Raw genomic sequence first — 26,480 nt, 5'->3', positions numbered from 1 at the left:
CACAAAAAAAGAGGGGAGATAAGCCGAAACATGTGTCGGACGGCCTTTTTGAAAGGCGCCGACGTTTGACCCCGGTTCTGACAGTTGAAACGAAGAACGCTCACCACTTATGGGGGGTAAAGCATGTTTCGCAATGCCGACAAGAAAGTGGAATCGTTTTCCCCATCATGCATGATGTAAAACCCCCGAGACACGAAGGGATAGACACAATTAACGCGAGTTTATTGCTGAAATTTGTTAGTCTAGTAAATGCATGTTACTGAAACAAGCCAGTTGGAAGCCGACATACCGTTTGGCTGACCTTTCCTCTTTTTCTTTCTGTCTCTGTTCTAATAAATCCCCCCCCCCCCTTTGCTGGAATGTAACATGTAACACTATACGAAATACTTGTTAGATCGAATCTCGAATATGCCTGGGACATCACATATATATACTGAAGGTATAGGGAATACACAGGGTGTTTCAGGTAAATCCTCGGGCCAAATGATTCGCGACCGGGTGCACTAGTCGAAGAAATTTCTTTTTTAAAAGTATCCTCCCGATATTACCTAAAAGCTGCGCACCGTGCGAATGAGTGGGAGGCAGTCATTATTTAAATAAAGATTCAAATGAGCTTCGTGGAAAAACGTAACTTTTAAAGCTGGACACCGGCGGCATTAAAATGGGTACTACCACTTTTGGTACTTTTGTATACCTTTGTTTTGGGACCTATAACACACACACACATACGCACACATATATCACCGTAATCTCGCACTTAAGTCTCCTCCTAGGTTTCTCCTCGGACGTACCATCACCAGAAAGTATAGACATTCATCAAACGTTCTCCGAGTCATTTGTCCCAAAAACATCACTTGAGTGGAATCACCTTCACGAGTCACTACAGGAACACTTTAATGCCGTTGAATAATCTTTGTTCGTTTAATTGAATTGTATACAGCAGTATATACTGTGTCTATAACTATTGTACGACCCCCTTTTTGTTCTTTATTCCCTACACCTTTACACACTTTCACACCTTTAAAGGTGTGCGCTATGAACATTCAACCTGGTTGCGTAACATTGCATCTTCAGGATGATATTTGACAAAATTTGGAAAGCATTACTAAAGATCAAGTGTTATAGTGCAAATCTTGCTTTCATTATGTCTTGGATATCGTAGGTACGAGCTAAAGCATATATGCATCGCTATCGATAATCGAGCACGCGCAAGTGTCTACAATACTGTTCAACAATGTTGAGATGTTGCAAGACTGAATTTTTGGAGGACAGACAACACTCGAGTAAAGAAAATTTGTGCGAAACCGTGCTCCATTATGATGTTACCAAAATTACACCTAAAAAGGCGTGCGCCATGCACGTTGTTACACCTTTAAAGGTGTGAAAAGATTTAGAGTATGTATGCCCTGATGGTAAAAATAAATCCCACTTCCCGGTGGCTACCTGTTTGGAATAAACGATACAAGTTTGTCGTCGTTTTTGCTCGTGCTCGAAAACACTTTTCGAGCAAGTTTCATTTTTTCGTGGCCCTCGTGCGAAAATTCAACTGACATCTATACAAAGGAGGACGCAATTGGAGCCGCATCTGCATACAACTCTGGCAGAAGGATAAAGAGCTTTTATTTCCTAATCCGGAAACGTACATCAATCTGATAACCGAGCAACCGTTCCAATCCGCCCACCGGCCAACGAATTCATCACTGCGGTGCAGCTTTTCAAAGCGTCAGCAATGAATAATGGGCGATGAAAAAGTCCTTTTATTTGTTTTCTCGGGGTTCGCGAACGCTTTGAAAAACCATCGATCAATTTGAAAATTGGGCGGAGACTCTTTTGTTATGGCATTTGGTGAAGCATTGACGTTTCCAATAGGAGTTTGTTTTCATTGCCGCTGCGTATATATTTTTCAAAGTTCCCGACGTCACGTTTGTGTCCTCTCAAAAATCCGGAGGTAGCGTATCTAGCTCTACTTGTTAGTATTGGCAGTTTCAAAATTACTCACTCGCCGCCTCATGTTCTATAGAATCATGGCCACAATTTGTCTAACTGAATCCTGTTCCTTCTGTATTGCTCTCAAGGTAACGGCATCTCTTATTTTGCGCAAGTTTTTTGCCTCTTTAAATATGGACACGTTTTGCAGACGTCACGCTATCGATATAAAAATATTTTGCGACACGATATAATGCGGGGGTCTTTTATTTTGTCACGAAGCCGCGGAACAAAATTTGACGTCACGGCAGCACGAAACACGGCTCTATAAAATTCAGTCAAATCAGTGAGATCGAATCGAATTGAAAGTGTTTGACAACAATGGACCTCTAGTGTCCATTGTTGCTGACGTGCTGGAAGCTTACAAGAAGCTGTTGGACATTGGCCATGGCGTAGTGTTGCAGTGGGTCATGTGGGTATACCCGGCAATGAAGAGGCAGACCAGGCTGCTCTGCTGAGTCACCAGCTTACATTAGCCCATTTGATCATCTTGCTCAAACGCTATACTGTCGTACCCTTCCCCGTACCATCACTTCGGACAAGACGAGATCTCAGCGGATGCACGACACTTTATACTCTCTGCTCCACGCTGTGGATCCGTCTTTCTCACTGTCTCTTCCTCCTGGCCGACACTGCGCATCCATTCTGCACCGCATGCGGCTAAATGTTGCCTTTATTCCAGTTATGAGGCAGCCCCTTGGCCGCGCACTGTCAGACCTTTGGACCACATTCACTGTGCGCGCGTTGGCTTACGCCATCTACTTATGGACTGCCCCGTCTACCAGCGGGAATGCGAGGTTTTGCAGCACAGGATGTATGTAGTCGACTACCGCCCTTTTACCCTCGGCAAGGTGGTCGGTCCCTGGTCTAGTCCCGCTCATACGAGTATGTATCGAGATCTCCGTCACTTTTGGGAGTTTGTCGTCCTCTCCGCCATCACTTTTCTACAATCGGCACTAGGGCAGCGCCCAGCATGCTGGGCACCAGACCCGTGCATCTCATCATCATTTCTTTATGTATGTATGTGTGCGTGTATTTATATACGTGCGTATGTGTGTTCGTATCGCCTAGAACATGGCTGCACGAATAATCGCCTCGGAAAATCGCTTTGAAAACACTCGCTTAACAATAGCCAGGGTCCGCCTACTTTCTAGCGGAGATAGTAACGTGGTTCGGAAGGAATAAAGAATCCTATCTAGTATGGGACCGTGCTGTGTAATCACGTAACGAAAAGTACTTGGGGCTCTTATTCCCGGAGCTCCAAAATATGCTCGCCATGGACGAAACGAAAGGGTTCAAGACTTGTACTCCGCAAGTTTACTTGGTCATATTAAGCATCCCTTTAAATGGAACCACTCTCTCTGATGCCTTATTGTCACCAAGCGAAGAGAATGGCACATTACTCGGGTCCTGCCCAACTGGAGACATCCAGAACGGCGAAGAAAGGCGCTTATCTCGTGAGCTGCGTTCATTGGTCCAGTTTTGTGACTTCTTTGCAGCGCTTAGACGTCCAGCCATTGGGAAGTTCACTGTCTTGTTATGCCAACGTAAACGTAATATCAATGGTCAATCCTATTTTGATAAGATGACCTGCAGCGATTATGGGGGGGGGGGGGGATATGTTTATTGAGAAAAAAAAAACAAGGAAAGGTTAGTCAGGCAAAGGCGATTATGGGATCACTTGACGGGCATCGCCTCAATTTTTGCCGACTATAGGACTTTGCTTAGATTTGTTTCCAAGAATTTCCCTCGTACCTCACCTCAATCCTTTTGTTAGAAATTGCCCTCGCCTATATCGTGGGTTTGCAAACGATCTAATACATGGGGTACGAAAAGCTTGGGCAAGAACATGCAAATGAACCACCCTTCTACTTCGCTCTTAAACGGTCAGGAATGGAAATTACAGTACTAGGATTACAAGCCCTGGGATTAGTACAAAAAGCTTGTTGCGCTCCTCTGTTGTCAGCCTGTGACGTCACGTCATCCGCCCAATCACACGCTCCGAGCGAAAACGGGTGGCTTTTTTGGCGTTAATTGAAACAAAAAAGCGCTTTCCAAGAATCACGGTAGCATTCGGTGCCTTCAGCTTAATATTTTCCGTTGTGTTTCAACAATGCAGATCGTTATCTCTCCTGAAAGCGTAGTGCGTACGCCCTTTTGTAACAACTAACACAGCTGCATAAGTATCACATAAAGGCGTTCAATAAAACAAGGGATGTCACTCGGGATTATGGTTGGCTAGAAGGGTCCTTTATTGGTTTATATAGCCCTGGTTTAAGAGTGCAGGAGGCAAGTTACGAAGGCAACAAGTCGCTAGTCTCATTTGCAAAAACAAAGCGTATACAGCGTGAGAAAACGGGAACAGCTTCACTTGCGAAAAAACAAAACAAAAAAAAAACAGAAAGCGCAAGAAAAATTATTGATTTCAAGATAATCTTTCTCGATGCTCTGGAACTATAATTATGATATTACAGCGTGCATGTTTTTCCTTTTTTTAAAAAAATTTTCAGGTTCAGCTTATTCGTAATTAAAAATTTCGTATATTTCATCAACTAACCAGTTTTTATGCTACCGGGCCGGAAGTACATCCATGAAACGGCACATCGACACAGTATGCATGTATCCAGGCATTGGAACACGGGTTACTTAAAGGGGCACCAAAATGCAAAAACAACATGCTCTCAAATGAAAGGCCGTGTTTCAATTAGTATACTCGGGTCCGATCGTTTGCTCCGTATATGTGCGGCATGATGCGCACTGCTGCATTTTTCAATACCGATTCTCAGAATTGCAGCCCACAACAGTTCTCGCGAATGTTCCACTGACAACATTTATCTTCACGTCTTTCAGACAGCGACGCCGCCTTGCTTCGAAACGCGCACTATGTTTTTCACCGGGACTGCTCCATATGACGTGGCAAGCGCGTGCACGCGGAGCATGAGATAAAAACACCGATGCATGAGCTCAAACGACGTTCACTGCTTAGCGCCGAAGCAAGAAAAAGTCCGGTGTAATTTCGATTGTAGCTCCGTAACGGAACCAAAGTTTTGAATTATGATAACAAGTACGAAATTACTGTTTAACGTAATTTGAAGTGAACTCTTTTTTGCATTTTAGTGCGCCTTTAACGGCGTCTTGAAAGTGACTTCCCCTTGAAAGTTTATAGAGACGAATTGGGATATTGACATCTATTATTTTCCATACTGTTATCAACTCTGCATGAACTGCATCGAATGATTGAAACTTCCTTTATCACTATACATGCCGTCTCCACTGAGGTCGGAAACCTGCATTTATAATTCAGATATCGTCTGATTGATTATATTATAACATCCTCTTTGCAGGGCATAACCATCAGAATTTTCTTAATGGCCTTATGACACTTTTTCGGATACATGCACGGCAAAACATAGAGATTCGTTAGCCGTTAGAGGTACAGCTTGGGACAAAAGTTTACGGAACACGGCACCTGCGTATTTCTTCATCGGAGCGCTTTCCTGCTAGCTATCACGAAGCGATCGAATAGGAAACGGGTGGCGGGCTATTCTATCCATCGTTCAATATGTATGTCCACTCCTTTTTGCTGCTAGGTTGTCGGTCCATTGGAGAAATGCGACACCCCGGTGTTCCGTAAACTTTTGTCCCAAGCTGTACATGCATCTTCATAGCGATTCAGGTTGTACACTGGTTGGTGGCGGTGGGGGCGACGAACATGGCCCCACCATTAATCCACGCATTTGAACAAGATTTAAAAACTCCAGTTAGAAAGAAATCCTGCATTGCGCTTCGGTCCGTGGTCGTCTGAAGACGTTCTTCAGATTTTGATAACCAACATGTGAGTCGCGTTGAACGTTCAAACAGAAGGAGAGTTTTATATCATTTTCGTATTACATTATCTCTGTTGCACGGGCAGCCTTCGACGTCCGTTGAAGCCAACTGCCTTGAAAAACGCGCGTAGCTCCAGCACGCGTGTATCGTGTCAACCTGATTCAATGACATTTTAGAAGTTGCCACATTCCACGCTTGCTGGCGTTACTCAAGGCAGTTGGTTTCAACGGTCCTCGCAGGCTGCCCGGGTAAGAGACTCTCGTAAGCCGCGGCCCGAATGGACACGCAACGGTCAAGCAACACGCCGATGGTTAAATGTCTCGGGAGAAACACCGGCAACGCTGTTTTCAGGTTAAACACAACACAGTAAATCATTTTACACCTTTATTTGCTCAAAAAAGGTGTATTCTTACAAAAACACCATTTCTATTCCGCAAAGGGTGCAAGAAGAACATTCCTAATAGTGTTATATCGAGATACACCACGTTTTATCCAATGTCGATCATTAATGGTGTAAAGTGGGGAATTGAAACATGTGTTTACCGTCTAATACACCTTTTTTACACTCCATTTGAATTGGGAATATGGTGTTAAAAATTGTGTTTTATTTCGTGAGAGAAAAATTATGCTGGTTTCACAGCTCCGCCCAGCAAGAAATCACATTATAGACGATAACCTGTATTAAAAACGCAGTATTTGACTGGGAATTATGTTAGGTATTTAGCTGATATATTTGACTCGTTGCAAGTGTGGGTGTTAAGTGCAAAGACGCATTTCCGTCACCGTTACAAACGTTTCCCGCCCCACCACATGTAACGAACGTGCCCCAACAAATTGTATTTCAGTATATGATCCATCCAACACGCCAATATAGGCTACTGAGGGTGCCCGAGGTCTCTTCAAGCCTCGGCACTCAGGTTAGCCCCACAGTGTTACCAAGCTACCGTGGCGTGCCTGCGACGCACTGCGTTCCGGCTTAGGTTCTACGATGGAACCACGGCTGGAAGTCTGCCGTGTTCAGGGTGGTGCTTGCCATAGAAGCAAGAACGCCGAACTGTATGTCTCAGCCACTGGTCTCGGCATGCTGCCACAGAAGCTTTTATTACACTAGCTATTCGGCGAGGGAATATTTGCCAGCAAACAATTCCACAATAAAAGGCGTTTTCAATAGAATACTCCCCTTTTAAGGGTGTTTTTGTTTTTAAACGCCCATTATAACAGTGTTTTATTAGGATTACACTTAAGTAAAGGGTGTATTAGAAAACACCCATCATTTGACTGTAAAGGCAACACGAAAAAGGTATGCGCCAAGGGACAAGCCATTTACACCAAAAAGTGCAAAAAAGTTTACGGTGTAGGGGGGAAGTATTTTCCACTCAAAGTACGACTACGTAAAGACAAAAGACTACTTGTATCGCATTCGCAGCGGCTCGTTGAACGCGTGTGCATATGAATATATTGGTCAAAACTGGATGAAAGCATACGTTGCATTTTGCGCGTAAAAGCACTTCAAGAATAATTTTTGCCACCCAGGTTCCCCTTCACCTCGATCCTTTTTCCTTACCTCAATCTTTTTTTCTGGAAGTTTTCCTCACCTCGCCTCAATCCCAATGTCCGTGAGGTGAGGACCTCTGCTTGAAGCTTTCTGTGTTGTGAGAAAACACAACACGTGATCACCGTTGAGAATTTGACTCTTCGATGGTATATAGTGTACATTCATGTACATATCATGTTGTTCTATAATGAAACACTTCCATCCTCATTTGTAATCAGGCCATCTCTCCGCAGGGTGGCCATTGGGGTCGACATGGAGGCTGAACTGAAGCCACCGATTGTCGACTTGGACTTTAAACCGGTAAGTCTGTACAATCATCTCTTGTCCAGCATTTTCCGTGCGGCGGGATTACTAAACGAAGATCAATTTCTCAACTGCTGAAGTACACAGTCTCCTCCTATAGTTTATAGTTCTCGTGATCTTCGATGTATACCGATGCAGTAAGCGTAGATTTTTCGGTGTAGAACGCGCAATCCCGAAAACGAGCGAAATTATAAAAACGGCATCTTTTGCTGTGAGAGTGCTGTATATTGTAGCATTCCTGGATACATACGTAAAAATGTTCACGCAAACGCCGAATCCAGGTTGTGCAGGTAGTGAACGACGCCTTGAACGAGCCTTTTGCACGCTACGAAACAGCGTGAAAACGCACCTCTTTGAGCGGAAGCCATTCTTCGACCCCGTGTACGATCAAAGGATTTTTCAATGCTTCTCCCGCTCTCCATTGAACCGACCGAAGACATGTGTTCGCTTTGTGGCGCATTTTTAGCCGAGTGTCGCTTTGTGCATCTTTCGCTGCCTCTACACAAAAGGTAATACCGCTGCCTGCCATGCTGTTTACGGGCGGACTTTACATTTGCTACGGGCGAGCTTTTTGAAATCACGCCTGACAAGGACATCCTCAACTCACCGATAAATGTGTAACTCGATAGCGGTCACTTCTCTACTGGTTTCTTCTCCAAGTCACTCAAAGATTGATTTTTGTCATTGCACATTCCGGTGGTGCATTCGTAATAATCGTAACGAGGTTCTAAAGATGACCAGAGGGGGGGATATGTTTATTAAAAAGACCACAGATGTCATTAGGAATCGACAGGTAATGAGGATGAAACAACGGGTATCCAGATTGCACTTAATCGCAGGTGGTCGACTACATGCGCTGGAAAAACTGCTGTCATTTCAAGATTCTATTTTTTTAAATTTCGTGTTAGCGCCGCGAAGCAACTAAGGCTATGAGCGACATACAGACATGGGCAGACGGAGAGAGGACAGCAGGAAAGAGAGGGGGGTTACTATGCGTCTTGGGCCGACTTTAGGGAGAACTGCGCTGACATTCGTCGAGAACGGCTGCCTCAGACAGGACGACCGTTTCCAGGATTCGTCACCTCCCATTCTCATCCTGCCACGGCGAGTAGTTTTGAAGAATCTGGACCCACTGAGATGAGTAGAAAGAGTTGGACCACCAGTGAACTTGAGAAAGTGATTTTCTAGTCGTTTCCACGGCTTCAACTCCGAGAAACGTCCTCTATTGTGACTGCTCATCATTAGAGCGACGACAGGCACATCATGGCTAATTATGTCCTTCCGAAGCGTGCCGGTTTCCAAGGCCAAAGCTTTAATCGAAAACACGTTCCTCGCTTTTGTTGGAAGGTCACCATAGGAAACCTCCGCGAAAAAGGCGCTCAGCGTGATGTCTTGGGGAGCGAAAAATAAATGGCCGCCGCCCCGAGAAACAATCCATTTCTAGGGATTCTATAACGACCCTCCCCCCTTGGTCCTTCTCTCCTTCACCGGCCAGATGCCTTCCAGTTGCGATCCCGTGTTTTGTGCTCTTCCGACGTGCTAGCTAGGTGAGCATGTCAAGGAATGGGTCAGTTGGAATGGCGCCCCTCTCAAGTGAGTTCTTTCATGTTTGCGCTTTCCGAAGTACCAAGTTTCACCATTAGTGTTTCTCCGGAAAATCTTATTTGCGGTTCAACGTTGGAAATGAGAGCTATATACGTACCTCGTGAGACGAATGGCACTATACGTAACTTTCCTGACAAACTCTCCTGGAAGACGAGAACGTAAACTACAATGTGTTGTCGATTAACTCTCTCGCACTGTCGCTTCTGGTGCCTTGCGCTAGTTGTCCAATTGGATCAAACTTTCCTTTTCGACTTCAGTTGTGCTAAGTTTGTGGTGGTGCTCTCGTCTATTTGCTCGCATCTGTGCCTGTGTCTCACAAAGTGTTTGGATTTTTGACATTTCTTCCCCACCCTCCTCCTCCTTCATTGGTTTTATGTATAGTGAGCCCTAATTAACGCGCTCTGGAGTAGTCAGTCCCGAGTATTTTGGAACTAACATCTTCACTTTTGCTTCTTTTCATTTCCTTTTTCCAATCATCAATCGACCGCCGAGTGTTTCACCGAGAAAAGCCGTTTTATAGACTTGAGCGATTTTCGTCTTTCGAGTCGCCATATTTAATATGTTCTGCCGGGCCAAATGAAAGGTCGATTGACACATTTTCTTTTTTTTATATATAATCAATCACTTAATCGATTGGCACACACGAACTTTCGAAATGGGTGTAAAAAGAGAAACACGGAGGGTTTCCTGACGACGGAAAGAGAAGCGACAAAACCGACATTTTGGAAAGAATTCTTTGGACGTCATATTATCCCCGAATTGCGTTGGAATAACCCGAAAGTAAGAATCCCCAGATCATACAACTGGCACAACAAACCAGGTAGAAAATGAGAACATAAAATGACCAAGAGGAGCTCCCCTTATGCAAATGCAAAGTGAATCTCTGGGCGCTAACAATGGAAGCCTCTTGAAAGGTTCACTTCTTTGGGTTTCCGACTAAGCACTTCGCTGAGAACAAAAGAGCCGCAAATGGTGCGTGTCAATCATAGCCACTGAATACACGAAAACGAAAACAAAAACTTGGGAGAAGAATGAGAAAAGCAGCGCCGGTGGTGCCGTCTGCTGGCCACGGAGGGAACGAAAGCCGCCGAAAACAGCAGCGAACCTTCTACGTTCAGTTTATCTCTTGGACCTTCTATTGCGTTGCGGCGCGAGGAGCGTATTTCTCGATGCGCACCCCTATCACAGGAGAGCGTTCGGAGGTAGAGAAACCTAGGAGGCAATAGAAAACCTGGGTATATAAATGCGAGGGTCATACACCGGAAAATACGGTATTTTTTCTTCAGTTCTTTCGTATCCCCTCGTTGACAGGGCCCATTCAAAATATTCATTGAGAGGACTTGACATCGACGAAGGCTCATTGGTGCGTGAGTAACGACCAATGGGAAGTTGTTGTGGAATCTGACGATGTTTCTTTATGTGGAGTCATAACAGCGGTCCCCCACCATGGGGAGCCACTCACGCCTCGACTTTTGTGCGCCATCGTCGACCCATATATATTAAACGAAAAATAATGTTCTATTATAGTTTATAGTATCGAGGAAGTTGCGAGCGTTGCTTGTAGCAGGTTAACCAGGCTTTGTTTCTCTCGAGAGGATCGTCAGGACGATTTCCACGATAGTTGAGCTCCGTTGACACGACGGCTCAACGTGTACTCTAGAGCTCCTCTAGTTGGCTTTGATTCCCAGAATTTCGTTTAAAAAGCGCGTCCCGAGAGAGTCCCCCAGTTTGTCCTTCCCAAACAAGTAAAGAGCGGCTTCTTTTCAACAGCACGAGTGTGTGTGTGGATAAAAAAGCCGACACAATATAAATATATCGTCGTCACCTCCAGCAGGGGTGTCAGGCGGGCTCGTTAATCATTCCAGTGAACGGGACGCATCCTTATGCCGAACGTAATCGAGCGTGTTTTTCCCTTTGTGCTTCACCAGGGAGCGTCACCTTTGTCAACCTCGCTTCAATTGTTGCTCACACCCCTACCAATGGACTTTTGGGCTTATTTTATTTTACTCGGGTGGAGAGGTTACGTTCCGCAGTTTGGTCGCGGTCGGGGAGTGATGCTCGAGTTTGCAGTGGCGGGGAACCACCATGCACACAGGCCTCGTTACAGATGGGGCCGGATCGAGAACCAACGGTGCATCGCTACACCTGAACATTCGCATCGTGATACCAAACTTTACGAGTTGACCAAAAGTTGATAAAAATTAGGCTGACTTGAGCGTGTGCCACCGCGCAGGCTCTTTTCAGCGTAGATTAGCGTATAGAGCAGTTTGAATTCTTCGCAGACAGGGCATCGAGAGGGAGCTACCACAGCGCGTATTCGTCAGTATTTACTAATAAAGGTTCCACATTTCTGCACTGAAGGGTTCTTCTTACATAGTTGAACGTAGCTTCGTCCAAGCGGCGTAGGCCTATCGAGGTTACTATGATTTATTATGCCAACGTGCGTGAAAGATAAAGGAGCAGACAGGCAGCTTATGTTGATGGCGTATGAATTAACAGCTCGTTGCTGGTAAACACAACACAACAAGCTATACACGTAACAGAAAAAAAAAAACACTTAATATTTTTAGTTTGCTATCGCGAAATTGCGGTAAAATAGGGTGCCTGAATACTCAGCGTGTGTATAGAGGGAGCTATAGTATCCTGTGTATACTCCCTCTGTGTAGAGGGGGCTAGTATTGACGGTAAAACGGCTCGGTGCGACGTCTGCTGGGAAATAATGCAGAATTCGTCAAGCAACAGTGATTTGCTGCTTCCTGGTGGTTATGCGTAGCCAGCTGATTTCGTTTTAGACCCAGTGTCGTCCGCGTGCATTGTAGTTTTGCCGTCGTTCTTGACGATCAATTCGCAGTTGGTGACCACTTGGACCAAGTGGTGCCTGTAACCTTCAGTTTCAATTTTCTAAAAACCCACGAGTACAATTGGGAGGAAAATTGTGATTAAGAATACTGAGGTCAAAGGCTACCGAATAAATTTTCTCTCGTGCTTCGCGGTACCTTTAAAAGGAAGTGGATCACAAATAATAATTCGTCGCGATTAATTTTACGTCGTGAGACAACTGTGATCATGGGCGAAGCATAGTTAGTGGTGAGTTTGTGAAATAATCGGAGGCTGAAACTTCATCACATGGTACATAGGTAATGGTCCCCGCGGACGACATGTCTAAACATCACCATCGACTTGCTGGTGTTTAAGGCTCAGCTCGTAAACTCAGGTGGATCACAGCGTGTACATGAATGCACGCTACACAATACAGGTAACTTATATCGTAACTTTATCACTTTAGTGAAAGGGAGTTGAGAAAAAAAAATGTCAATAAAAGTCCGCATAACTTCGCGCATAAAAGCGCATAACTTGGCAAAAATAGAAAAAATTAGATGGGCTGTGGCTCGAAAATTGGAGCCTGGAAGTTCGTATAGATGCTTACGCACGTGTTAAAAAAACAAGCCAGTGCCGTGCAGTCGAGATATTGAAATAGGAATACATGTATATACTCTAATCTCGGCGACGCGGTACGACTGGTTGCGGAATTTCTTGACAACAATGATGGCATTACCAGTAATGAGTCCTAGGTTCATGGCACTATGACGGGCCGTGAAACTACGTTAACGACGCCCCTAAAGGCGCAGACATCGGGAGAGTGCCCCCAGCTGGTTCAAGAGTTGCAACCGACACACAATAGAGACCTTTTGCTGCGGCCCTGCGGACGTACGCGCCATTTGCCGCACCTTCCATAATGGAGCCGTTCAATTCATCCTCTATTTTCACCAGCTTTCGAATCAAAACCAACGAAGGATTCGAAATAGGCGTCTTAGTGATCCACGTAATGTACATATACATTATAAGCTACATAGATGCATCGAAACGAGAAGAAAAAAGGAACGGAGACGTTGTCTGTCGAAAAGGAAAGTCAAACGATATATGCCATCAAACCAGTCACCCCTACCCGCTACCTGCCGACCCAAGCAAGTCGTGCGAATACGAGGAGACAGAAAATATACATTGACGACCGCCAAAGTTCTTGCCGGCAGCTATCTAAGCAGGATTCTCGAATACTTGTGAGCTTTTCAAACCACCGCCAATCTCATGACGCGGCCCCATTGGTCATGACACCCCACATGTAATTGAATTATTAAACCTTCAAATATTCTATATTTCCATCTTTCATCAAGCCATATATGCACAGGTATGTGTGCGTGGGTGATCAGCGGGACCGGAGACCCGCCTACTTGGACGTCTGGCTATACGCTACTGCATCAGACTTACGAATGCGGCCATGTAATCTTAAGTGAAGTGGAAAACTAATTCGATGACCAAAGTGCATGTGTCAGTCAGTTCCAGTTACACAAACGACTGTCGGGAGCACACATTCATTTCATTCTGAATATCCCATAGGTGCATTACATGAGCGGCAGCTTATTACGGTGCGTAACTGTCAAACGGTAAATATACAGATCAGAACACGTACTAAGTACGGTTGCGTTAAGTACGGATAGAGAACGCCCTCGCAGTGCAATGTTTATAGTGACATGAGAAAGAAAATGAAAACAAAATTTAAGAACACTAAACCGTGATAACCTGCGGAACGGAAAAATTACGACTGCGCATCTATTGTCCAGAGAATCAGGGCCCGCTTGCACGAAACAAACTTAGTGTAATACTTAACGAGTTCCCCACTTAGTGTAGTGCCGGAGCCGTAAGTGGCTTGCACGAAACTTCTACAACACTGAAGTGGTGGCGCTCGCTCCGCGCAGTTTAGGACGCTGGCCAAGGGTCCTAGGAGCACCCTAAACTACCGCACTAAAGCTTAGGATTAACATGTCGGCCGCTATGAACCGTGTATCGAAGATTCGTCGTTGGCCCCAACTGTATCTCGCAATACAGTACGCATTTTCCTCGCAATACTAACAACGTCTCATTTTTTTATGCTGTGGGTGCCGTACGTGTTGTGCTTTTCGTTAGCAACATCTCTCAAAATGATCGCCGCACGCGAAGTGCCTCTCACCGGCACTGCCGTTGGCGATAAGTTCCCAATCATCGAACAATTCGAGACATACATTGGGCCACAGGCTTTATTTTATTTAACAAAAGCACGCAACAAGTGACCTAACTCGTTCTTGCAGCTACAATGATAGTACAATACCTTATTTTGGTTCTACAAACTGTTTACGTGCGACGGCAGAAGCAGACGACTACCCAGAATCCAAACATGCCGTGACGCACGACTTCCTGAGATGAACTCCGGAAGTTCTCTTTCTACCAATGAGAGTCTCCGAAAACTGCTACTGCTCGTAGCCACGATCCACTTTAGAATACTTGACTTAGGGCGGTCGTCGAAGTGTTCGTGCAAGCCACTTAACCGCAACCCTAAACTTAGTGCACTAACGCGTTAGTGCAACACTTGCCAAGTGTTACACTTAGGATTGTTTCGTGCAAGCGGGCCCTGGTCTGTCATTTATAGTAAGAAAGTGTTGTTTTTGCTAACAACAACAACAACAAATAAGTTAATGATAATGAATCAGTGGTGAAGACAGTGAATCTAGGTGAAGACAGTGGTGCCCTAAACGTGCAGAATCAACCGTATTTCGTCAACTTGGAGGTTAACACATGGAAGAAACGGCCGAGTCAAGAACATTGTCGAGCCTTCATGGTCATATTGGGTCCATTTCGTATGTGAGATGAGACTGAAGTCAGACTTTGGTTTCAAAGGGCATTGGAGAAAGGGCCATTATTTAGGAGGAATATATCTTAAACGAGAGGTAGTGTTTTCCAGTACTGAAAGGTGAATACACAGCTCGTCGACGTGTATTTTACGAGGTGAATTACTTTATCTGTGCTGCCGTAGCGCGAAATTCCATATTGGCAGTAGAGGAAGGAGGAACTAAATTATGCGACACATTTTGCAGGGACGATCAACATATTTTAGGGGCTCCAGCGCGGCACACACTGCAAATGTGCATGCAGCAGCATCGTCAGCCGTGGTAAACCATAACCGAAGCAGACCCGTACTGCAGTGTATCAGCACTGTTGCCTCACTGGCCCTTGATTTCAAGTATTCGACAGATACGTAGTATAACAAGGTAACATATTACAGGTATCCGTCTACGCGTAGGAATTCCCTGAGAGACTCCACTATGTCCTCAAAGGACAGTCGCGTATGTATATAGGCTCCCTAGGCCCCCTACGGAAATAGTTATAGTTTACCTTCCTCCACCCTGGCAATTTGTATGCTATACAGCTTCTCTTCAAAGTGATTTCGAACATTTTGTACATCACCCATATCTAATTCGTTGCCTCTTTGCCTTCGAATAAATGTAATTCGCGATGCTAATTCGAAGTAAGTTCTGCGGCAGCGGATGACGATGCTAACCGTCGTCATCATACTTTTTCTATATATATACGTGCTCGTATGTACATTCACGTATGTTCCAATTACTGCTAGAACTGAAATCTCAAAGATGTGTGCTATAAATCGCTATTTGATTAGTCTTCACATATCATAACATTTTACGCTTATTGTTACCCAACATGATTCTGAACCATGTAGCGAGCGCCATTGAAGTGGTAAACTAAGTTCGGCACAAATTTTCTACTGGTGCATCGGCATCGTGGAGCTTTCAGGCCTGGTGTAATACTTGTTCCCGACCGTCAGGTCTATAACTGTGAAATTGCAACCAAAGTCCTCCATAGGAAGATATTTTTTGTAGTTTTGACCTAGGTTCGAGTAGCTCCTTATTTTCTCTTACTCCGCGTTGAACTTGGCTTTTTAACGACCGAAAGCTGCTCCGACATTTTTTCCCCGGCGCTTTCCTGAAAAATAACGAGAGAAAATTCTTACACTGCGGAAGTAGAGGAAGATGTTCCAGAGCACCCAATAGTATTATGGAAAAACACAAGTTGTTCTCATGAGGACATATCAAGTAAAATCCCTCTGCTGGAATGCATGTAGGATCGGATTCGACTGTGCACATTCCTTATGCAAAGATCCTGGTTCAATGAAAACGACAGTGGTTGTACCGTGTTGTGAAAACTTTTTTAGAGGCGGTCTGTAAGAGAGTTGTCGATCAGAATGGTCAGCAATACGTATTTCATCGCCACATAGTAGAGTGAGCATTGTTGGACTCATTTGGGCCCTTGTTTTCTGCAGGAACATACGAAGCTAGGCGGCACTCCGCTGGCCATGCTGGCGGCACAATGCAACAAGCTGGCCAGTAAGAGTCCTCCGCCACTCGCTGACGCAGCCGTGGGAAAAGGATTTCACCCTTGGAAAAAAGGAGGTCCTGGAGCTTCATCTTCGCCTCCTCAACATCATCGTCAAGGTGGAATCCCAGCTTGTACCGGATATCAACGGTCCCCCACATCGACGTGCAGCTATACCCCTTCAGACGCTGCCCTCTTCTACCCGGGCGTCTCTGGCGCTCCGGCCTCCACTTCGACTGAGTCCCTGCTGGCTAAGGTGGAACCCAGTTCACACCTCAGCAGAATGTACTCCCATCCTTATTGCGACAGTTGGCCATTTAACGTCCCCGGTACGGCGGGCCACATAAAACCCGAAGTGGCTACCAACGCCTTTAACTCTACGTCCTGGTGGGATGTGCACGCGGGTGCTGGACCCACGGGGTCATGGTTGGACATGTCGGGTGCCCAAGGTCTTCATTCGCAACTTCCTAACGCCTACCCGGCGTCCGAGTACGGCATTGGCTCTGGACTCCCAGGTGGACCCCTATTGTCGTCAGGTCCGTTGCTGCAGGACACTTACAAGTCGATGCTTCCTTCGCAAGGTGGTGCGGGATCGAGCGGAGGCGGCTCGGCGTTTGGTTTGTCGCAGTCGGCGTTGCCGCAAGTCCCATCGCCGCGATCCCAGAGGAGGTACGCGGGTAGAGCGACATGCGACTGCCCCAACTGTCAGGAGGCCGAACGCCTTGGACCAGCGGGAGCGCATCTTCGGAAGAAAAATATCCACTCGTGTCACATTCCAGGCTGTGGCAAAGTGTACGGCAAGACATCCCACTTGAAAGCTCACCTTCGATGGCACACGGGTGAGAGACCATTCGTCTGCAACTGGCTATTCTGCGGCAAGCGGTTCACGCGTTCTGATGAACTTCAACGACATCTCCGGACTCATACTGGGGAGAAGCGGTTCGCGTGTCCCGTCTGCAACAAGCGCTTTATGCGGTCGGATCATCTGAGCAAGCACGTGAAGACGCACAACGGCGGTACGGGAGACAAGAAGGGGAGCTCCTCTGGGAGCTGCTCGGACTCCGAGAACTCGCAAAGCGAACCACCAGCCCATGGTACACCACCCCTCGGGGGATTAGGCTTAGCTGGTATAGGACCTCCTCCTCCGCACGATCCCATGCATCGGCACAAGTAAATACGGGTCTATCAACCGAGTGCCTGGGGGACTTACTGCTGTCTTTACAGCCCTTCAGAATGTGTTCTCACACGCATTCTGTGTGTTGTGTCATGTATTCGTGGTGTTGTTCATGTGATCTGATCACGCATCTGTCGCCTATGGAGACCAAGTTTTGCGACAGACATTTATTGTGAACTCGTCGAAACCGTAGTTTCATTCCGGATAATCGAACCTACCAAGACAGTCGAGGACCAACACGATAGTTGGAAACCGGATTGGAAAACTAGAATTCATTCATCACGAGCGTCTGGAAAAATAGAACATTTCGGGACGCGGCAAAAAGTAATTTCGTGCATTAGTGCCATCTAGAAAGTATAACGAAACCTGGCTGTTTAATGCACAATCTACGAGGAGAGAGAGAGAAAAAAAAGGTACTCGTTTAGCAGCTTTGGAGAACTACTGTGGAGACGACTTCCTTTTGGACAGGAAATTCAATGCAGGTTGCATCCTGATGACATCAGTGAAATGTGATGAGCGCGCGCGATCCCTATATATTCTACAACGCGCGCGACGCCTTTTTGTGTGGATCGTCCAGTGAGTGAACATTGTACATATGAGTGATTGTAGCTATGTATTGAAAAGCTCTCTCGGTGTTTCTACGGAAGACGAACGTCGTTAATCTTCATTTAAGAGAGCCTCACATCTTCTCGAACACACACTCGGGATTTCCTCCATAAATACTCGCTGGCTGGCAATTCGATCCCTCTCAAGTTATTTAATAGGTAGTGAGCAAATAAATGTATCGCTGTAGGAAGTGTGTCAACTGAGACAGGGTCTTTCTATGTTCGGTGACTGCCACATTGAGAGTCCAATTAATGGCTTTTGTGACGCTCAATTGTAACGGAAAGAATAATAACAAGTGCCACAACATTGCTTCTTGTCTCTTTCTTCGCTCCTCCTGGTGGTCATCAGATCGGATACACATTCAGTGATTTCCCATCTCAGACCGCTTTTGCGTCTTGTACATTGTGGAATAGTTGGTTAATTGACGGACACGGAAGAAACTGCTTTTCCTAACCGTTGGACGTGACTCTTTGTAAATGACAAAGAATCTCCACTCGTTCCTTTTCTGTATTTATGTTTATTATTCTATCCCTTTGAGGTCTCTCGATTTGGTAACGAGAATGAATACAGTGTCGTGCTGATGGTTCAAGAACGGAGCGCGTTTTGGACCAAGTTTACGATGAAGTTTTGGAAAGCTAGCATTCTAGCATGAGCCCGAGGTTACACTATGTACACTCGCCAAGTAAAATATCAAGTTGAAATTGTTTAAAAGATAGAGAATACGAAAGATAGATTTTTAGGAAAAATCTTCCCGAGAACACGGCACCGCAAAGGATACTGCCCTGACGACCGATAGACGAAAGATATAGATGATACGCGCCATACCTGAGGTCGTCTATAAAGTGAAAAAGAATTCACGGTCCCATAAGATAACAATCTATATACGAGCATCCACATCCCGTTCTTTTCCTTGAATACCTTATACCAGTGGTTCTCAACTTCTGCTACTAGGGGGAACCCATGATCGTGCATGCCAGCCGACCTAAGGAACCCTGGTGCAACTGTGAAGCGTGAGGAAGGCGAACCCGACGCAGTACTACTGGCAACGTTTTATTCTGTGTAACTGATTATTTAAATGTTTAGTTATAATTTATTTATTGCTCGAAGCGATAAGATAATCAAAGTAAGCTATAACTGCTCGCGAGATGCCGCTTGAGGTTTGCTGAATTCATTCAACTGTTTCACAATACTTCCCGGCAGATGACGCATTGTGCGTGACCACTGCCGCTTGGAAATCCCGGGTCTACGTATAGGCAGGAGGGTCGCTTCCAAGTTTCTACGAAGTAGCTCCGACTCCACAACCGTTTGCAATGTTTTGATACACAAGCGAAAAGCGTGGTGCGGTGAAACAGTGGGGTCGAGTTGCGGGATGGAGCCCACCGGTGAAGACCACAGCTGCTGGCTGTGTACCCTTTACAATGAGCGTCACCCGCGGCAACCTGGGGGCTTAATTGCCTCATCGTCATTACGGTCGTTACGGGCTAACGAGCGGTAAGAAATTCAAAAAGTTGGGCACGTGACATCTTGCGCGTGACGTATAGCATCTCGATGTCAATTTCAATGCCAAGAATCAAACCAAATCAAGAGCGCGCCTTGGTAGGCGGTACTCGCGGGTGCTCAACAGAATCCTCTTCACGGAATCCCGGTTGAGAAATAGACTACCTCATACCGAGAATCGCTGCTTCATCACAGCTTCATCGTCGCTTCAGACACACTCTATTCAGCGCTTGTTTGTTTCTGAAACAACAGCTTTAACCGATGTATTCTTCTCCCGGAGATATAAGCAGTAGGTAGTATTGAAAGTTGAGCATATAAGTATAGCGTGGAAACGGATGTGTTTGGGCATGGTAGACAAACCGGATAGCCTTCCCCCGAATAATACTCTCCAGGGAGTCTATACATTTATTTCAAACAGTGCGAGGATCCGAGATGATATCAGCATGGTCAAGGAGTGCAGATAATTCACTTTCTCGAGAACAATGACGCTACAGCCCCTTGCGGTCACATCCCAATCTGCCGAATCCCGGTTCGCCGAATGCGGATTATCTGTGAGAGGAAGGTAAACCGCTTTCGGCCAGCTGGGAAAGGATACATGAATTTTTTTGGCCGGGTTGGGTATGGCGGAAAATTATCTAAATAGGAAAGAGCGGACATCTTACAAGATGAGGAAATGTCCAATGGCTCCTGCTGAATCAATTTTTTTTCTTTTACCAATCAATCAATCAACCATCACTCAGTGAACTATAGCCGGAGAACTAAAAATGTGTTGAAAAACACCACACGCACAATGCCACACTGAAGCTAGCCCATTGACAGAGCATATAACGCCAAGGAATCGCTTAGAGCTTACTGATCTTGAAATAAAACGCAGTCATCTGCGTATAACCTGCATTTTGGCGGGATGTCCTAAGATGACTGATTCACATTACTGCGTCTTATGAGTGCCGTCGTTCCATCCGGAAGGGTGTTCCGTTGCAATGATTGGCTGTCAGCGGAAGTAAGACGCAAGCGCAACCGTAAACGCAGCAGTGTGAATCGGCCTTAAGGCGGTACTCCGTATGTAACAGTTAAAGGAGCCCAGAAAGCCATCCAAAATATTTTCTGTTTCTGGCGAATTACGAAAGGACGTAACCTGACGTGACAAGTGACACAAAAAATTCTCTGTACGCAGCATTTTTCTTGGAGTAAAACGCCTCCGAACATCGACGCGCGCGTTCCCGCTCGACTCCCTCTGTAGGCCGAAACGAGCAGGATGAGGAGGATTGTGACGTCATCGTGGTTACAAGAGAAACCGCGCTCCAATCGGGGTCGGTGCTTTTCGCACTTTTTCTTTTTCGTGTCTGCTCTGCTCCCAGATCTCTCTCTGTGTAGCAGACGACGCTTCTCCAAACAAGCCAACCAGTTAGCGGGTTGCACCGCGATGACGTCAAAATGACTCTGGCGGCTAGTTGCGGGCATTGCCACCGTTGCGCGTGGTCATAATTTTTAAAATCGAATTCCGCGATATGTGTGCATCTGTCGAGTGAATAACTTTGCATGGTGCGTTTTAGCAGTCAGGTTAACGCCTTCGTTTGAAAAAAAAAAGGTCGTGACTGAAGCGCTTTCTCAGCTCCTTTAACGACTCAGGTTTTCTATCGTCAGTTTGTGTGTTCTATCGCGGAAGCTCAAACTTCGACCATTGAACTACCTTCTTATTTTTACACGACAGCTGTATATGCGGGATTAAGCATCGGATATCGTGCGTGCGCCGTGTGTTCCGCGGCACGGTGAGTCGCGGAAGAAGCGCGCTGCGAAGGTGGCGTGATGCGACGTTGGGTATCACGTGAGGTGTGGTGATCCAGGTAGCGGGAGTGGAAAGCACAAAAGACACCAGGCCTTTCGCACGGATGGCTTCGCAGAGGAAGGTTCTTGGTGAAGCTTCTTGTCTCGTGTACTTACAATACGACCTCGTTCAGAGAAGATTGTAAAGATTCCTACACTATATATATACGGTGTATATATATATATGTGTGTGTGTGTAATTTTACACAAACGCCACGCTAAATGTGTTGCCGGGGCCATATAAGGTAGTCAGTGCAAAAAATTATTTGGAGTGCACATTGCACAGCTCTCATAAGCGAAAAGTGAGCCCCTTACATGGAAGGGATATTAACCTGCGAAAGCCCAGTCCGGAACTGTGCAGTGTGAACTCGAAACGGATTTTGTGCAGCATTATATAGGTTACGGCACATATGCCAGCAACAGAGTAACATCTGTACACATCTAACAGAGTAAACATCTGAACAGGGTTCGAGTTGCAATGCATTTGTAAGAGATAATTTCGAGATATTAACATATTCAAACCCAGAGAAAGAATCGTGTTAATGTCTGCCAATGCGTAGCGAACAGCTGTCGCTGTATATTTCGGCAGCGAGTACCATAGCTTGCATAGCTAGTACTCGGACATTTTTTTTAAATAGCACTCAACGTCCAAATCAGTTTTGAATGCGAGACATGATCGAAGGATTTTGACAAGCCCTAAGAAAATTAAGTCTCCTATATTAAGAACTTGCGCTATATGGTACACGGTATGAAATAACTCTGTGATGGTAGAAACCCCACGACGAAAGCCATGCAGAAAAAGGAATCCCTCCAATTCAAAAAATTTCGCGGTGTGGTTGCAAATATAGGGCTCAAGAAGTGTGCTACATGATGAAACTTGTGATATTGAGCGATAATTACTCGTGTCTATTGGACTTGTAAACCGGTGTGCATGGTGGTAGTTTTCCAAATAGCAGGAATTTTTCCCAATTCTAAAGGCTCGTTAAATAATATATGTCTAAGCTCTGATGGCATAGAGTTTTCCACACTCCAATCACTTCACCCGGTTCAGGTTCCATTTCCAACAAAGTACCCACGTGGAAAGAATAATGTTTTGGGTTTGCCCTCATATAACGATTGTTTTAGTCGCTCACTGCACTATCACAATTCGAAATATAAAGGCAGACCCGTAAAAATTACTTTTCAAACGTAATTCGAGGACGATTATACGACTATGTTCGGAACAGTAATTAAATTACAGTTACAATTACAAAATAAGAATTGTAGCTCAATTACAACTACAGCTAACTATAAAGAATAATTGAGTTATACTCAATTACAGTCATTTCACGGGAAAGCAGTGGCCTACTTTACAGCGTCGCCTTCAGACTTCACTTGATCGCGTAGTGCACTTCCTCCTGGAGAGAGGCATGGACCTGTCTCCAGAAAAGACTGTAATGCTGCTTTTTACGCGTCGCCATCTTAAACGATTTCAGCTACAAATTGGTCATCATCAGGTACGTCGTGTACCACATCACCGCTTTCTCGGCGTTACCCTCGACCAGGGTTTGTCATGGGTAGCGGAGGTGCGCTGTCTAAAAGCAAGAGCTGAGAGTCGTCTTAATGTTCTACGTTACTTATGCGGTTCCCGGTCACATCTCCTCGGGCAATGCTCAGCGTTCACCGATCTCTTATAAGTCAGATGGTTGCGCATCACATTCCCTTGCTACACGACCTCCCTGTTACCACAGAGAAGGTGTTAGAGTCTATCCTAGCAAAGGGCGTCAAGCTCTGTCTTGGCCTTCCTCGAGCAACGTCAAACGCTTTAGCCATGGCAGAAGCACGGGAACCACCTGTATCAGCTCTGAGGATGCAAGAAACGTTCCGCCACTACGTGCGGTTGGCAACGCGTCACCATCGCCATCCTCAGCTTCGAGCCATTATGAGTCGTCACCACTCTTCTTTTACTCAAGCTATCCAGACACAACGTGGTCTTATTCCGAAACACAAGCCACATGCATTACCAGATATCCCAACATGGGTCATGCAGCCTCCTGACGTAAGAACTAGTGTGCCTGGACTCCCGGGAAAGAAGGATATACCAACGCATGTTCTTCGTCAGTTCAGTCTTGAGCTACTAAACAGCTCCGCAGGCAGGATGCAGATTTTCACAGATGCCTCTACGACATCATCCGGCTCCTCGTGTGCATTTGTTATCCCGGAGGCGAATATTTAGAGAGCGGTGCGGCTGTCTCACGTCACCTCTGCAACGGCCGCTGAACTTTACGGAGTCCTCTTGGCAATAAGTTTCATCAACTCACAATCTTCAGCTGCTCGCTGGACCATCTATAGCGACTCAAAATGTGCGTTACAGACCCTAGCTACCATGTTTACTACGGGATCTCTGGCGACAGCAGCACAAGATGTCTTACACGCACACCATGCAGCAGTTTTAAAAGGTCATGACATCCAAATGCAGTGGATCCCTAGCCACTGCGGCATTGTAGGTAACGAGGCTGTGGACGCTGCTGCACGCCGGGCTCTTCAACTAAGGCGCGCCCAGGTGTTGCCCATTTATTTCACCAAGGGTGACGCGGGGCGAATGCTGAACGAGTTCAAACAACGAATGTGCAATACCTCCTGGTTAACAGGATCGGCTCGGGATTCGCTTCTGTACAAGGTCGACCCAGGGTTACGCTTTCGAGTACCACCTTCCTTTACGCGACAAACGACAACTGTCCTACATAGGCTACGGCTCAATGTACCGTACAGCGCACGTCTCCTCTTCAAAATCGGAAAGCGAGACTCTCCGAACTGTAGTGAGTGTGGCGTTGTAGAGGATGTAGAACACATCCTTCTCAGGTGTCAGAAGTACGTCGATGCTCGAAGGGCATTAGAGACAAGCCTCTCTCGTTTGGACCCCCGAGCCTTCGACATCACGAAACTATTAGGTCCTCCTTCGTCCGACAAGGCGCTAAGGGCACTTGAAGACTTCTTGCATGCAACCGGGCTTATGAACATCCTATGACACGGTGAATGTGTGATGTGTCCTGTGTGTGCCCCCGGTGATTCCGCCACTATACTCTAACTTGGGCGCAGCTCTTGAACTTTTGACCTACATGTTGAACTCCATTATCATCTCTGTTCGCCTCTGGACATCATCCTTTTGCGTTTTCATCATCTCATCATCGGATTGAACTTTCTGTATTAAGTGTACTGGGGTAGCCAGTTTGACTTCGTCGAAACTCACATCCCCATTTTTTTTCTTTATTCACATCACATCACATCACATCACAGTCATTTCAATACTTGTGTTTGGTGTATAACTTTACTGGTACAGATGTCTCCCTCCGTAAAGCCCGCGGATTATTATTATTATTGCTTTCTCGTATATTTAATTAAAAGACCTAGACTAGTGGCCTAGATGAGTTTGGGTTTGATTTGGAATTTTCTGGCGCAAAGATATCTGGGATCATGCTGCGCCGCACTAATTATGTTGTGAACTAGATTGAAAAAAGACAAATCAGGCAGAGAACGATGGCATTCGAAATGATATTTTGCCTAGAGATGCCGTTCCGCTGACGGCCTTAGGTTAGCCGTCTGGAAATTTAGCCTCCATGTATGCTGCTCATACGTCATCTTATAAGGCCTTCTTGTTGAGAACGACTTGTGATCATGAATATACCGCAAGGAGAGAACATGCTCTATTGGAGCACTGCTGAGTGCCCCGACATTGTACCTCATGATGGCATTCAAATTATTTGTCCCATGGCGCAGCAATTTCGGTTTTTCTTTTTTTCAACAAACTCAAATGGAAATAGTTCAGTAGCCGCAACTCACTGCGCTCCGTTCACTTTGACGACAGTCCCTGCACACTGGACCTACAGCAACCAACGAACCACCAACGACTTGCGCTGTATGCCTCAAAGAGATTTCACACATCAAGCGTCATGGAACAGCTGGTCGTACCAGTATGACCTACGTCTTTCCTTTTTCTTTCTTTCTACTTCTATTTTATTCTACTGGACCGACATCCTACAACACCGTCGCTCCCTTCAGATTTTCCTGGATTTTCTGCAATATATCCGCCTCCTTTATTTCCTTTTGTACGCCTCTCCACATTCTGTGTCTTCCTCACTCCACAGATGCTGCTGTACAGCCTTACTACCTTCTCACCTCATTGATATTTTACGTCTCATGCAGTCACGTCGGCATTGGGGCCACAACTCAGGTGGCGAATTTCCCCATTCGTCATCATCAGTGTATTTGTTGTGTTGTTCCAGTAGCTTCGTCATCATTGTGACCTTCAGCATATAGAACGAGAGTTGCAGCTTCTATATGGTTCTACCATTTTTAAAATTTGTCATTGCAGATTGGTTTAAGTTGTCACATGGACTTGAACCTGGAATGCACGATGGAACTTATGACGAGATCGTTGTTTAACATTTGCTCACTGACTTCTTCTTGGTTGGCAGGCATACGTCGACGGCGAATGTCAACGAAACGGGATCGCATTGTCCTGGCCTTGACTGTTGTACACGCGTTGCGTTCGTACAGCGTTCCGGCCGCGATAATCTTGTTTTACGAGTCTGAAAGAGTAAAAATTGCGGACATCGCGTAAAAGATTAATATTTGTAACGAGTGTGCATCCCAACTCGCGTATAAAGCAGCTCCAAAAGTAATCCGGAGAACATATTACAAACTATTTGCAAAAGTTCAATTACAGTTAGAATTACATAATGTAATCTTAGTATAGTAATGAACTGTTAAGAATGAAATTAACTACGGTAATTGAATTATTTATAATTAAGTACTTAACAGGTCTAGATAAAGGTAATGGCATTTAGAAAGCCACAGAACAGTACTTTATGTCCCGCATGGATGATAAAGTTCACTACTTATCAGAACCCCTTTCATCCTTCC

At 45.6% G+C, this 26,480-nt stretch overlaps 1 protein-coding gene across 4 annotated transcripts in view; it reads left to right on the top strand.

Moving 5' to 3' along the window:
- Positions 1–18,563, top strand: part of LOC135389154 (transcription factor Sp9-like) — a 77,905-nt gene extending 59,342 nt beyond the window's left edge. For 3 of the 4 annotated variants that reach the window (XM_064619179.1, XM_064619180.1, XM_064619181.1), the window contains 2 exons: positions 7,603–7,669; positions 16,425–18,563. In XM_064619179.1, the coding sequence (XP_064475249.1) occupies positions 7,622–7,669; positions 16,425–17,651 (1,275 nt within the window). In that variant the 5' untranslated portion in view covers positions 7,603–7,621 and the 3' untranslated portion in view covers positions 17,652–18,563. Of the gene's footprint in view, positions 1–7,602; positions 7,670–12,456; positions 12,534–16,424 lie in introns of those variants that run through there. The other variant, XM_064619182.1, reaches the window with a different exon arrangement.
- Positions 18,564–26,480: the final 7,917 nt, after the last annotated feature.

Source organism: Ornithodoros turicata, chromosome 3 (genome assembly GCF_037126465.1).
Source record: "Ornithodoros turicata isolate Travis chromosome 3, ASM3712646v1, whole genome shotgun sequence".
Classification (NCBI taxonomy): Eukaryota; Metazoa; Arthropoda; class Arachnida; order Ixodida; family Argasidae; genus Ornithodoros; species Ornithodoros turicata.
This window is presented reverse-complemented; position numbering and strand designations above follow the sequence as displayed.